The 15,147-nt window shown below is 44.1% G+C and overlaps 1 protein-coding gene across 2 annotated transcripts in view; it reads right to left on the minus strand.

Annotated features, from left to right (window-relative positions):
• Positions 1-15,147, minus strand: part of LOC311145193 (oxysterol-binding protein 2-like) — an 82,585-nt gene that overhangs the window by 54,045 nt on the left and 13,393 nt on the right. Inside the window, exon 3 of one of the 2 annotated variants that reach the window (XM_084181404.1) lies at positions 10,822-10,899. The exons of the other annotated variant lie outside the window; for it this stretch is intronic. Within the exon in view, the coding sequence (XP_084037530.1) occupies positions 10,822-10,899 (78 nt within the window). The remainder of the gene's footprint in view (positions 1-10,821; positions 10,900-15,147) is intronic. 2 annotated transcript variants of the gene reach the window in all.

Below are 15,147 nucleotides of genomic sequence, written 5' to 3' on the forward strand. Positions count from 1 at the left end.
TAATGTTTTGCAGAGGGGTCAAATACTTATTTCCCGCATTAAAATGCAAATCAATTTATAACATTTTTGACATGCGTTTTTCTGGATTTTTTTTTTGTTACTCTGTCTCTCACTGTTCAAATAAACCTACCATTAAAATTATAGACTGATCATGTCTTTGTCAGTGGACAAACGTACAAAATCAGCAGGGGATCAAATACTTTTTTCCCTCACTGTATATTGAAGTAGATCTGTAGTGTAGGGCATCGTGATAAACAGTCATATATAATGAAGGTGATTGAAGTTGATCTGTAGTGTAGGGCATTGTGATTGATAGCCCCCTCAATGTAACATGATGCTTCGTGCTTAGGGACAGACACACACACACACCCTTGTGGCTATAATTCTATTTTATGCCACGTGTTGGGGAGAAGGCGTGTTCTTTCATAAGTAACTCACGCATGTCCTGAGTCTTGTGCAACGAGGAGAGGGAAACAAAGCCAGCTACCTCCATTAATATCACACTTGACCTTCATTTATTATTATCTCCTTTAACAGAGCTACGGGTAACAAAGTGCAAAGCCAGCTGAAATTGGTTCCACTGGTGTGGACAAGCTCTCTGTGTGTGTGTGTGTGTGTGTGTGTGTGTGTGTGTGTGTGTGTGTGTGTGTGTGTGTGTGTGTGTGTGTGTGTGTGTGTGTGTGTGTGTGTGTGTGTGTGTGTGTGTGTGTGTGTGTGTGTGTGTGTGTGTGTCTGTGTGTGTGTGTGTGAGTGAGCGAGCGAGCGAGAGAGAGAGAGTGAGATGGGCGATAACTACAGTAGCAATGATCTCTGAATGTCATGTATGTTACATCACTTCTTCACTAGAATAGGATCCAGCAGAGAATAAGCATTTTCCATGGAGATGAGACATTTTTGCAGTTTTAAAGATAATTCCTGTAATACTACACATTCTGCCATGGAGCTGAGAGAAAATGTTGCAGTTCTAAAGCTACTTTCCTGGAATTCTATACTTTTTGCCATAGCTAATGCTGTGCTCTTTTGCTCAAACATAATAAGAAAATCAATACTGCTAAATACACTGAGTGTACAAAACATTAGGAATACCTTCCTAATACTGAGTTGCACATACAGTGGGGAAAAAAAGTATTTAGTCAGCCACCAATTGTGCAAGTTCTCCCACTTAAAAAGATGAGAGGCCTGTAATTTTCATCATAGGTACACGTCAACTATGACAGACAAAATGAGAAAAAAATATCCAGAAAATCACATTGTAGGATTTTTAATGAATTTATTTTGCGTATTATGGTGGAAAATAAGTATTTGGTCAATAACAAAAGTTTCTCAATACTTTGTTATATACCCTTTGTTGGCAATGACACAGGTCAAACGTTTTCTGTTAGTCTTCACAAGGTTTTCACACACTGTTGCTGGTATTTTGGCCCATTCCTCCATGCAGATCTCCTCTAGAGCAGTGATGTTTTGGGGCTGTCGCTGGGCAACACGGACTTTTAACTCCCTCCAAAGATTTTCTATGGGGTTGAGATCTGGAGACTGGCTAGGCCACTCCAGGACCTTGAAATGCTTCTTACGAAGCCACACCTTCGTTGCCCGGGCGGTGTGTTTGGGATCATTGTCATGGCTATAAGGTGAATGCACCAATTTGTAAGTCGCTCTGGATAAGAGATAAGAGCGTCTGCTAAATGACGTAAATGTAAAAATGTAATATTGAAGATATTGGAAGAACTGTCCACATTTACTTTTCGTCAGCCAACAAGATGAGCAGGTCTAACGAACAGCAAAAGCACTAGCCTATGTCAATCTACTATCCCCCATAGTACAAAAGTCGTCCTCTTCTAATCTGTGCGAGAAATAAATATTCCAAACATAGTCTGGGACAGTTGTGGGATGACATTTCCATTAGCGGAAAACACCATTATCAAAAGTGACCGCATATGCAATTATGCATTTCATGCTTTTATTATAAAAGGTGCATTTTTATGGTGAAAATTATCTTCCCAAAACTTGAAACTCACGCACTGCTTATGTATGCCAGTTAGGCTCTAAACCCCTTGTAAAGCGGATTAATGTGCTTGATTTTAATAAGTTATTTGGCCACTTTAGGTGTGATACAAACCTTATCAAAACATATAGGCCTATGGGCTAGGCTACATGAGGTGTGCGACTATGATTAGAAAAAGTCACCAAAAAGAAGGCTGTTTCTTATGCTGGGCATCATTCACAAGTGATAATATATAATTCACAAGTGATAGGCTAATATTGTCACCCATCAGACTATTCTTGATTTAATCTTGTCTTTACATATACTAAATAATATACAGTACCAGTCAAAAGTTTGGACACACCTCAAGGGTTTTTCTTTATTTTTACTATTTTCTACATTGTAGAATAATAGTGACGACATCAAAACTATAACACATATGGAATCATGTAGTAACCAAAAAAGTGTTAAACAAATCAAAATATATTTTAGATGTTAGATTCTTCAAAGTATGCTTAAACAATGTACTTAATATTAGGAAAGGTGAGAAATAAATATAGTAGGCCTAGCCTATAGAAAGCTGATGGGATCCTCCTCTTTTTAGTAGAGGCCTTCACTCTGTTTTCTCGTGCAATTGCATAGCCTATAGAAATGTTGCGCAACATGAGCTCATGGGCTCTCATGAAGTGTTTGATTAGATTTTCAAAAACATTTACATTTATGTCAGAGAGATTAGAGGGACAATAGAGTGCTGAGTACAAGGCAGTTAGCAAATTTGGTAGGCTACTAATGACCAGCAGCAGCATCAGAGCTTGGAGAAGCCTAATTACCGTGACTAAACGGTCACATGGAATTTGACTGCCTTCATGACTCGTGACCTCCGGCGTGTGGCGGTAATACGATCACCGCAACAGCCTTAGTTGTACCCCCTTTTGCCCTCAAAACAGCCTCAATTCGTCGAAAGCGTTCCACAGGGATGCTGGCCCATGTTGACTCCAATGTTTCCCACAGTTGTGTCAAGTTGGCTGGATGTCCTTTGGGTGGTGGACCACTCTTGATACATACGGGAAACTGTTGAGCATGAAAAACCCAGCAGCGTTGCAGTTCTTGACACACTCAAACCGGTGCGCCTGGCACCTACTACCATATCCTGTTCAAAGGCACTTAAATATTTTGTCTTGCCCATTCGCCTCTGAATGGCACACATACACAATCCATGCTTCAATTGTCTCAAGTCTTAAAAATCCTTCTTTAGCCTGTCTCCTCCCCTTCATCTACACTGATTGAAGTGGATTTAACAAGGGACATAAATAATGGATCATAGCTTTCACCTGGATTCACCTGGTCAGTCTGTCATAGACACTATATCTTGTTACTGCGTTTGAGAATAAAATCCAGACATTTCTCCTCACAGCCCCAATCAAACTACTTGGTGCTCATTAGTTCTAAACCCACTCACTGAAGTGTCTAAGTTGAAAAGTGAACATTTCTCTCTGAGAAAAGGGAGCAACATTATAACAAGAAAGGTGCTGTTATGGAGGAAACCTTCTCGGGACAATTTCAAAGATGATACTAGTTATGGTGGTGGCAGACAAATTGAATGGAACGTTTTTATCTTGTTTTTTAAAATCTCCTAAATTTTATTTTTTTTATTAATTTTTTATTCCACCAACATAATGACCAAGCAATACCTACTACAAACTAAATGAGCATCACGATTACCTCTGAAATATGATCTCCATTCCTCCTGCCCTCTCCCTATGGGCTGATGATCTCCTCCTATGGTGATAAGTGACTGCTTCCTGCCTGAGGCTGGGCTTGGCACTTCTTTATTGCAAGGGGGAATGTATTGACTTGATGATTTGGCAATTACAGGCTGACACAACACTTCATATTAATGCCCAACGCAGCACCGTGCAATTACAGCTGCCCGTCAATACACTGGAGCAATGAGTCATCCCAGCTAGCAACTACTGAATGAATACGCATAGCCACGTGCCACACGCTATACACACAAACACCAAACTGAGAATAATCTGAAATAACAAAATGTAACTACAATGACAACAGCTAGCAGAAAAGACTACGGGGGAGAGGAGAGGTGACAGGAAGAAGGACCGGTCCTTGTCTACACTGTCAGCCTGATGCCAGGTTTGCCCTCTTGTGGTGAGGGGAAAGGAAAGCACAGGTTTCCCAGCAGACCTCACGAAGCTGCTTTATTCTGTGTCCCAATCGCACCCTATTCCCTGCATAGTGCACTACCTTTGACCAAAGCCCTTTGGCCCATGGTCAAAGGTAGTGCACTATATAGGGAACAGGGTGCCATTTGAAGCAGCTTCAGTGTTCCTCCCCTGCTATTCCCATCAAGATGAAACTCTTCCATGGCCCCCAGCCCCAGCCTGCCAGGCCTGGCACAATGCCCAGCTGGAATAGTGATCCTCAGCCAGCCAAACAGAGAATCACTGAGCAAAGCAAGTCACTAACTAGCAGGATAGGCAACGGTCTGATCTTCAAAATCAGGGTCCTGAGACATGATGATATGTCTTAAACCACAGGAGATAGACAGTCAGTCAGTCAGAGCCCCAAGCCATTCAGATGACAACTGATCTAGATAAGCCACGGGACAACAACCCAATTAGGAAGGAAACTGGAGCAAACCAGAATACCAAAAACCCCAGCTATACCTGTCATTACCCAAAGTTTAAGGAGTTTAGAGGTTTCCCTGTTTTAAGAGGGGGAAAAAACATTCTTCCCTCTGTGTTCCCACTTTCCAGAAACTGAGTGTGAGTGTTTGTGTGTGTCATTCTGCATCCCAATGGATTGGTCTTTCATGCAGCACAGCATACAGAGATCCTCATTGGACACACTTAGGGCTGTGGCGGCCATGGCATTTTGTCATCCAGTGATTGGCAAGCAAAAAACTGCCTTCTCACAGTAACTTACCATTAATTAACATAAACACATTTAGCATCTCCTGGCTTCCACGCATAGATTACAAGCCACTGATGCAGACCTTTGGAACATATATATTTTAAAAAGTCTAATAAATCTATTTAATATAGCCTATAAATCCATTATTTATTTTAGACAGGTCTAAAGAAACATGAGATGAAGAAAATATAGTGTATTTCTGACTCATACTCTGAGTTGTCCTTATGTTAGGCCCTGATCTGGCATTGCCATATGGCTGTGGGCTACACTAGTTCATTTAGCAGACAAGATTTGCTTAGAATTCTGTGGCATTATTTTATAGTATAAAGAATACAATTAAACATAGCTGAATAAAATAGAAAGGATGTTTTCTCCAAACGATTTCTGAGGGAGTGCTTCCATGCGGATATTCTGTGTTGAGCGGTTAACAAAGAGACAGGTCCTCCTATATGCTTAATTTAGAGTTATTTATGCAACTTTAGTTGTGATCCAAACGTTGGGCGATATGTTTTGATTTTTAATACATTCTAAGGCTACATGATGCGACTCTAATTATTTGAAAAAAGTTGCATGAAAGGCATGAGCTCTGCTTTGTTTCTTGCACAGGCTGCACACACTTCATCAGTCTCTCATTCGTTTGAAAAGCACTTGATAATGCTTCCAATTTCCTGGCGGCATCCCCCTAATGTGGCATAATGCCCCCTAAAAGAATCCATGCCCGTCACGTGATCGGGTTCTTCTCACAGGCATCTATCTCAGCTCCGAAGTAGACTACAAGTGAAGACAGACACATCGTTGACGCAACTGCACGTGTCCTTATTAAATTCCGAGGCGCATATTGAAGATGTTAGAAGAACTGTCCACATTTCCTTTCCATCAGCCAAGATGAGGAGGCCTAACGAACAGCAAAAGCACTAGCCTATGTCAATCTACTATCCTCCATAGTACAAAAGTCGACCTATTCTGTGTGAGACATAAATATTCCAAACATAGTCTGGGACAGTTGTGGGATGCGATAGATCCCAAATTAATACAACCACTCGCATCAAAAAAATGTTTAAAAGCAATGAGGCTTTTAAACAGATCAGAACGTTTAGCTTAAAATGTTGATAAACTATTAGGCTATTTCTTTACATTATAAGCACAGCATTGCGCACACAGCAGTAGGCTATAAGCGCGAATGTTACAAAATGCAATCAATTAGCAGGAAAACACCATTCTCAAAAGTGACCACAAATGCAATTATGCATGTAATGCTTTATTATAAAGGTGCATTTTTATGGTGAAAATTATCTTCCCAAAACTTGAAACTCACGTGCCACCTATGTATCCCAGTTAGGCTCTACACCGGTTGTAAAGCGGATTAATGTGGTTAATTTTAAGAAGTTATCTGGCCACTTTAGTTGTGATACAAACCTTATCAAAACATATAGGCTTATGGGCTAGGCTACATGAGGTGTGGGACTATGATTTGAAAAAGTCGCTCGAATGCACACAAGCTGGGCATCATTCACAAGTGGTAGGCTAATATTGTCACCTATCAGACTATTCTTGATTTAATCTTGTCTTTACATATACTAAATAATATATGTGTGAAATTAGTTTTTATTTAGAATGGACCATTATCATGCACCTGTCTCGGAACAGGGGCAGGGGAAAAAAATACATGTCATCTATGCACTTAAATAGCAAATGGAGGATGCTTTTCCCATGGTTATTTTTCATGCCAGCCAGGTAGGCTATACTCCTGTTGTAAAGCGAAGCAACGTGCTTAATATTAGGAAAGTTGAGAAATAAATATAGTAGGCCTAGCCTATAGAAAGCTGATGGGATCCTCCTCTTTTTAATAAAGGCCATCAAAACTCTGTTCTCACGCAATTGCATAGCCTATAGAAATGTTGCGCAACATGAGCTTATGGGCTCTCATGAAGTGTTTGATTTGATTGTCAATTACATTTGCATTGATGTCAGAGTGATTAGAGGGACAATAGAGTGCTGAGTACCAGGCATTTAGCATGTTTGGTAGTCTACTAATGACCATCAGCATCATCAGAGCTTGGAAAAGCCACATTACCTTGACTAAACCGTCAAGTGGAATTTGACTGCAGTCATGACTCGTGACTGCCGGAGTGGTGGTAATACGGTCACCATAACAGCCCTAGACACACTCGATCCATACAGAAGTCTAATCCCAATACAGCAAAGCCCCACACAACACCACCAGTGTAGTAACTCCTGTAATGTTACTGTGCTTCAAAAAAGTACCTTGTTCCCTTGCAGTTTGTGCAATGATTAACATAGTTACCGGATCCACTGGTTGTGTGGTTGTGTTATTCAGTAAGACAGATATAGAGCACAGAACACACACACACACGCACACAAACACAATGCTTAGATAATAGTGATGGGGGAAAAGAATCGATACAGTTACTGTACATAGAGATATTATTTTTGGACAATATTATATTGATACTTTGATTTCCATGACTGATCAAAACAAAATGTTATCATGCTCTCTATCATCTCTCTTCAGCAGACATATAGTGAGAAATACACTACATGACCAAAAGTACGTGGACACCACCAAGAGCATTAGTGAGGTCGGGCACTGATGTTGGGCGATTAGGCCTGACTCACAGTCGGCGTTCCAACTCATCCAAAAGGTTTGATGGAGTTGAGGTCAGGGCTCTGTGCAGGCCATTCAAGTTCTTCCACACCGATCTCGACAAACCGATTTCTTTTTTTTCGTTGTTGTAATTTTTACCTCCTTTTTCTCCCCAATTTCATGATAATGAACTTGTCTCATCGCTGTAACTCCCCAACGGGCTCGGGAGAGGCGAAGGTCAGAGTCCTCTGAAACATGACCCGCCAAATCACGCTTCTTAACACCCGCTCGCTTAACCCAGAAGACAGCCGCACCAATGTGTCGGAGGAAACACCGTTCAGCTGACGACCGAAGTCAGCCTGCAGGTGCCCGGCCCGCCACAAGGAGTCGATAGAGAGCGATGAGCCAAGTAAAGCCCTCCCGGCCAAACCCTCCCCTAACCCGGACGACACTGGGCCAATTGTGCGCCCCCCTATGGGACTCCCGGTCACGGCCGGGATCGAACCCCGGGCTGTAGTGACGCCGCAACACTGCGATGCAGTGCCTTAGACCGTTGCGCCACTCGGGAGGCCTTCGACAAACCATTTCTGTATGGACCTTGCTTTGTGCACGGGGCATTGTCTTGCTGAAACAGGAAAGGGCCCTCCCTTAACTGTTGCCACAAAGTTGGAAGCACAAAATCGTCTAGAATGTAATTGTATGCTGTAGCGTTAAGATTTCCCTTCACTGGAACTAAGGGGCCTAACCCGAACCATGAAAAACAGCCCCAGACCATTTTCCTCCTCCACCAAACTTTACAGTTAGTACTATGCATTCGGGCAGGTAGCGTTCGCCTGGCATCCGCCAAACCCAGATTCGTCCGTCAGACTGCCAGATGGTGAAGCGTGATTCATCACTCCAGAGAACGCGTTTCCACTGCTCCAGAGTCCAATGGCGGCAAGCTTTACACCACTCCAGCCGACGCTTGGCATTGAGCATGGTGATTGTGGGAGGCTGCTCGGCCATGGAACTCGGTAGTGATTGTTGCAACCGAGGATAGATTATTTTTATGCGCTAAGCGCTTCAGCACTCGGCGGTCACGTTCTGTGAGCTTGTGTGGCCTACCACTTCGCGGCTGAGCCATTGTTGCTCCTAGAAGTTTCCACTTCACAATAATAGCACTTACAGTTGACCGTGGCAGCTCTAGCAGGGCAGAAATTTGACAAACTGACTTGTTGGAAAGGTGGCATCCTATGACGGTGCCACGTTGAAAGTCACTGAGCTCTTCAATAAGGCTATTCTACTGCCAATGTTTGTCTATGGCGATTGCATGGCTGTGACCGAGATTTTATACACCTGTCAGCAACAGGTGTGGCTGAAATAGCCAAATCCACTCATTTGAAGGGGTGTCCACATACTTTTGTATATATAGTGTATGTTTAGAACATCCAATCACAATAAAATTGCAGTATCGAATCGCAATACATATAGAACTGTGAGAATTGTGGGAATCGCAATACATAACGTATCGGCACCTAAGTACCGTGATCATTTTGTATTGTGAGGTTCCTGGCCATTTCCTATTATATAACACTAACGTCTCGCTCGCTCTAACGCACATCAGTGTAAAATGTAACAGGAACAGAGAGAGTCATACAGTGGCTCTTTATGAGTAAGGCTCCAGCCCTGTCCCTGCATAACAAGGGAGGGCCTGGAATGTCATCATAGTCTAGTCCATGCAGCTGTTTCCCCCGATGGGGTATATTTAAAGACCATTCAAACCACAGGTGCTAAATATCTGGGACACCGTCTACCCTGTGTCACCTCTGAATGGGATAGGAGGAGAGAGAAAGAGAAAGAGAAGAGGGGAGAAATAGAGATATTGCACGGGAGAGGGAAAGATAATTACTTTATTTGAGAGAATGCAAGTGGGAAGGAAAACAAAGATGGACGTGGGATGACTGGGAAGAGTTGAGGGATGAGTGAATAAGAGAGAGATGTGTTGGCATGTCAGTGCAGCGGGTCCTGGAGTTCTGCGCTGTTCATCTGTGGAATGTGCTGGTTTAGAAAGGTCAGACTCAGTATGTGACAGCACAGCTTCAAACTCACAGACTAACACCCTCCCCAGAGCACAGCAGCATGCTAACAGTGACAACTAAGAACAGGGAAAGTCAGGGAGAAAGAGAGGGGGTGGGGGGGGGGGGGGGGGGGGGGGGGTGAGAGGTGTGGAGGTGAGGCATGCGGTTGTCCCAAGAGATCACTTAACACAGGGAGGCCACTTTTCCGGCATACAAAACACCCACCTTTCACAGCATGGAGCCATACACGTGACCAGGGACTAGAAAGGGAGGGAGGGAGAGAGTTGAGCTACTGTCACAGCATACAGACACAGAGATGGAATAACAACAGACAAAGATGGGAAAGGATAAGAGGGAAGAATGGAGAGAGAGAGAGAGAGAGAGAGAGAGAGAGAGAGAGAGAGAGAGAGACCCACTAATGGTGGCTTAGTTTTAAAACAGTATCAGGGTAACTGGACTGCCAGTGTGTTAATGATCATAGAGTCTCTCTCCTCTCCCCTCCTCTACTCCCAACCCACCCTCCATCATTCTCCTCTCCACACAGCACAGGCTTTGTTCAGCTTCATTAGAGGGACAGGATAACACTCCCAAACAGCCTGTGTGTGTCTCTGCCCAAGCCTGCAGATCTAAGACCAAACGGAAAACACAACCCAGACACACTGATACACACATTTTAAAACTGACTGATTAGATAGAAAAAAACATATGGACCATCTGTCACTTTCCCCATCTCATTCTAAGCAGGTTATTATGTGTTCACTTATGAAACATGCTGACATAAAGCACTGAGATACAAAATTGAGCACAATACACACAAACACAGAGATTGATCAAATGTATGTTAACTGATCTGCTCTGATTTACACTTACTAACGCATGTATGCACACGCGCACACACATCTGAACAAAAACATCTAGGAAGCAGGAGTCAGGGCCATCAGTATCTGAATATAGCCAGTGTTGGGAGAGACAGTGGGAATAGCAGCAGCACTGTGTCCCACCATGGTAACCAGAACAGAGACAACATGATTGACTCCCCCTCAACAACTCCACCACAAACCAAGCATATAGAGGACAGTTAACAGCCCAATAACCTATACACCACACACACGCACACACGCACACACGCACACACGCACACACGCACGCACGCACGCACGCACTCAAACAAATAAACAACCAACCCCAACTATTCCTCAACCGTTTATCTCGGAACATGAGTTGAATGGAGAGAAAGCTGTACTTACTCACAGGTCTGAATGTGCCTGAATTCCTGCTTTTGCCTTTTTCCCTGTCAGGTCCAGTCCGAGTGGGAGAGAGGAATTCTTTAGGAATGGGAAGAGGTACGGAGCATGAGTTGGAAAAAGCAGAAAAAAGTCATTCCATTCAGGACTGAGCCCCTCAGAGTGAGAAGCACAGTAAACTGCATACTGAGAGAGAATGAGAGTGGGAGAGAGAGAACGAGAGAGAGCGAAAGATAGAGTGAGCAAGCAAGAGAAACAGAGAAGGAGTGAGTGAGCGAGGTAGAGAGAGACAGGGGAGGGAGTGTAAAGAGGAGGGGGATGGAGGGAGAGGGTGAAAAAAAGAGAGAGGAAGGAAGAGAGGGGGAAGAAGAGAGGGAGGGAGAGAGAGGGGGAGAGGGAGGAAGAGAGAGAGGGAGAAAGAGAGAGGGAGGAAGAGGGAGGGAGGAAGAGGGAGGAAGAGAGAGAGGGAGGAAGAGAGAGGGATGAAGAGAGAGGGCGGAAGAGAGGGAAGAAGAGAGAGGGATGAAGAGAGAGGGAGGAAGAGAGAGGGAGGAAGAGAGACGAAGAGAGAGGGAGGAAGAGAGAAGGAGGAAGAGAGAGGGAGGAAGAGGGAGAGGGAGGAAGAGAGAGAGAGGGAGGAAGAGAGAGAGAGGGAGAGGGAGGAAGAGAGAGAGAGAGAGAGGGAGGAAGAGAGAGAGAGGGAGGAAGGGAGAGAGAGGGAGAGGAAGGAAGGGAGAGAGGAAGAGAGAGAGGGAGCGGTAAAACAGAGGGAAGCAGTGAGGCATGTTCCAACATGCTTTCCTAATCAATCCCCACACCGTCCCCATAGATATGCTCTATGTTTCAGGACCACGGACAGAGAGTTACCATTCACTACTACCCACTACCCACCCAGCCTCCTCAGAGAATGGGGTAGGAGAGAGGAGACACAAGCAGGAAAAAGGGAGAAAGAGGGAAGGATGTAGCCTACTTGTATTATAGTGCGAGAGAGTGAGGGAGGATTGAGAGGGTAGGACTGTGGGGGTGTGTGAGAAGACAGATGTCGCATGGATGGATGGATGCTTCCCATCCCACGGGACCGTTCTAACAGACAAGGGGTGTACATAAACAGAGGTGTGGACAGGGATAGACATGGGGAGGGAGGGAGGGAGGGCAGGCAGATATTCCCTGGTCCCCTGGGTGTACTGGTCCTAACCTACAATACACAGAGGAATCAGTTCAGGTGGGCCTTTACGCTTCAGCAAACAAAGGAAAGGAGGTGTGCTCAACAACAATGGCAACAATCATGAGAAGAGTTTACCAAGAAAAATCTCAGAAAGGACTAATTCGAGGCAGAAAGCAGTTGGAGCACCCAACAAAAAAGGCAGAGATTGATTTATTTTAGCTAACTTTAATCCATTATACAGGTGAGAAGGTGACTGACGTTTCGACGTCAAGCTGATGTCTTCTTCAGCTTGATGTCGAAACGCCAGTCACCTGCTCTCATCCTGTACAATGGATTAAAGTTAGCTAAAATATATTAATCTCTGCCTTTTTTGCTGAGTGCCGAAACTCCTTTCTGCCTCGATTTAGTCCTTTCGGAAGTTTCTATTGGTAAACTCTTCTCACAGAGATGAATCACTCACTACTGTACTAACCCCACCAGCCAGGGTCCACAGATTACATCCGTCATACACACACACACCACCAAATGCAAAACCATATGCTCTCATCACACACAAACAACAGCAGCACCACAACCTATTCACATACAAAAGATTTGTGTCCAGTAACAGACTCGTCGACATAGCGTATCGAGCGTTTAGCAAGTCAGATCAATGCATGGCCATGGCCTTCACTGTGAACCACTTACTTAGAGAGGCACAGAGCTCTGGTCCCACACGGAGTTGGACAGAGCACACATGGAGGGAGAGGGTGCGTCCCAAATGGCACCCTATTTTCAATATCATGTACTACTTTTGTCCAGAGCCCTATATGGGCACTGGTCAAATGTAGCGCATTATAAAGGGAATAGGATGCCATTTGGGACGCATCCATGGAGAGGGAGCCTCCTCTGTGCTGCTCCCCCCACCTGACTGTTCCCGTTCTTCTGCACCTGAACCAGCCAAATTGATTGGCTCCTCCTGCAGCTCCTCCGTTAGTCTAATCTAGCAGGAAGAAGACCCAGGGAGGGCTGCATGGAGCTGCATAGAGAGACACAGGAAGGAAGACAGCTGTCCAGAAGCTGCTTTGATGTCCACACAGAAGCTCTGCTCTGAATTGCCATTTAACACAGCTGATTCATTGCCAACTGCTACACAATTTCTCCTACATGTTTACCTTACACTTATTATTTGTGTTTTACTACACATTTTCTTGAGATATTTCTCATTGAATTCATATTGGTTATCAAACCAAGTGGGAAATGCATTGAGTTGGGAATATGAGGGGAATCACTGTCCCCATCTGGCGTCTTACGTAACACAGAGACAGCACAAGACTAGGCATTTATTAGCCTTAACAGCAGTGCTTGACTTGGGCAGGAGCTCACCGAATCAGAGTACCGGAACCTCACATTTTTCACTGCTTGAATTCCTGCACCTCTTATAGAATATTAGCTCAAAAGTATTGTGGAGTTCCTGCACCTAAATATAAACAGTACCTATTTTAGTCCAAGTCAAGCACTGCCTAACAGCCAGAGGATTAGTGCTGTTCAACCATGGCAATCCTGACTCCATTAACGAAGAAAGAGCAGCAGCAGCTCTGTCACTAATTACAGATTAAAGAGTAAATTACTTCAGTTAGGAGCTGCTGTGGTGGTCAGGCCTGCTTTGGTATGAGTCTGTCCACCATCATAGATTAATGGTTTATGAATCTAGTACAGACAAAGAGACTGGGGAAGACAGAGTGCTGGAGGCTGGGGAATATGTAAGGGATATTAAAGGGTCTATTGGGTCTCTGCTGAGAGGAAGGATAAAAATTAGAGTGAGAACACAGCTGGCGGTTGTGAGAACAACAAACACAAGCAGGACTGGTGATGAAAGGTGTTTAATGATAGTATGTGTGTCTGTGTATGTGTGTGTGTGTGTCGAACGGAGAGATGTGACCTACATTAGTTCCTTCCTCCTCAGGAGATCAATAGGAGGTGGAGAGGATGTGATGAACAGCTCTCTATCTATCTCAGGAACACACAGTGATTCATTCCCACACACTGAGTCAGTCTATTTACTCTTCCAGCTCCTAACAGCAACTCAACTGACTGTAAACATGGTTGTGTGTCACTCTCTGCCCCTTAAGTCTTTGTGTTAACTCATCCGCCTAGAGGCAGTAAGGCGTGAGAGAGCCGGGGAGAGAACTATCCACACAAGCACACACACAGAAGTGATACTGCATGGTCTCCCTGAGGAAACAAACGTGTTCACTTATGAAACATGCTGACATAAAGCACTGAGATAAAACAATTAGCACAGAGATTGATCAAATGTATGTTAACTGATCTGCTCTCATTTACACCTACTAACATGCTGGCCAAACCGGATCTGCGCGTGCGTTTGCGTGTGCATGTTGATTTTGTCTATCCCCACCAGACGCAGTCATGACACGCAGGTTAAAAAACCAAAACCAACTGTGAACCATCTATATTAATTTGGGGAAAGGTTAAAAAGAAATCACATGAAACATTCATGGACATTTAGCTAGCCTGCTGTTGCTATCTAATTTGTCCTGGGAGATACAAATTTGGTTGTTATTTTACCTGAAATGCATATGGTCCTTTTTTTAGCTGGATCTTTGTAGAATTTTTAACCATTTTGAGTCATCCAAAATCGTGTGTTCTCTACTCTCTACGACAATCAATCCACAGAAAAAATGGGGAAACCTAGTTAGTTCTATTTTAGCGCCTGGCTACGCAGATGCCCGTTGATGCGCGCAAGCAGTTTGGATGAAATGATTGAATAACATGTATGTATATATTTTTTTGCAACGCTAGCGCATGCAACATGGGCGGTTTGGTCAACATGTTACGCTTTTATACGTGCGCGCGCACGCACAAATACACACACGTGATATTGCATTGTCTCCCTGAGGAGACAAACATCACATATACAAAGACTCAACACAGCCTACCGGCCCAACAGATCCACAGATGACGCAATCTCTATTGCACAACACACTGCCCTTTCCCACCTGGACAAAAGGAACACCTACATGAGAATGCTGTTCATTGTCTACAGCTCAGCGTTCAACACCCTCCAAGCTCATCACTAAGCTGAGGACCCTGGGATTAAACACCTTCCTCTGCAACTGGATCCTAGACTTCCTGACGGGCCGACCCCAGGTGGTGAGGGTAGG

Source organism: Coregonus lavaretus, assembly GCF_964263955.1.
Source record: "Coregonus lavaretus genome assembly, chromosome: 17".
Lineage (NCBI taxonomy): Eukaryota > Metazoa > Chordata > Actinopteri > Salmoniformes > Salmonidae > Coregonus > Coregonus lavaretus.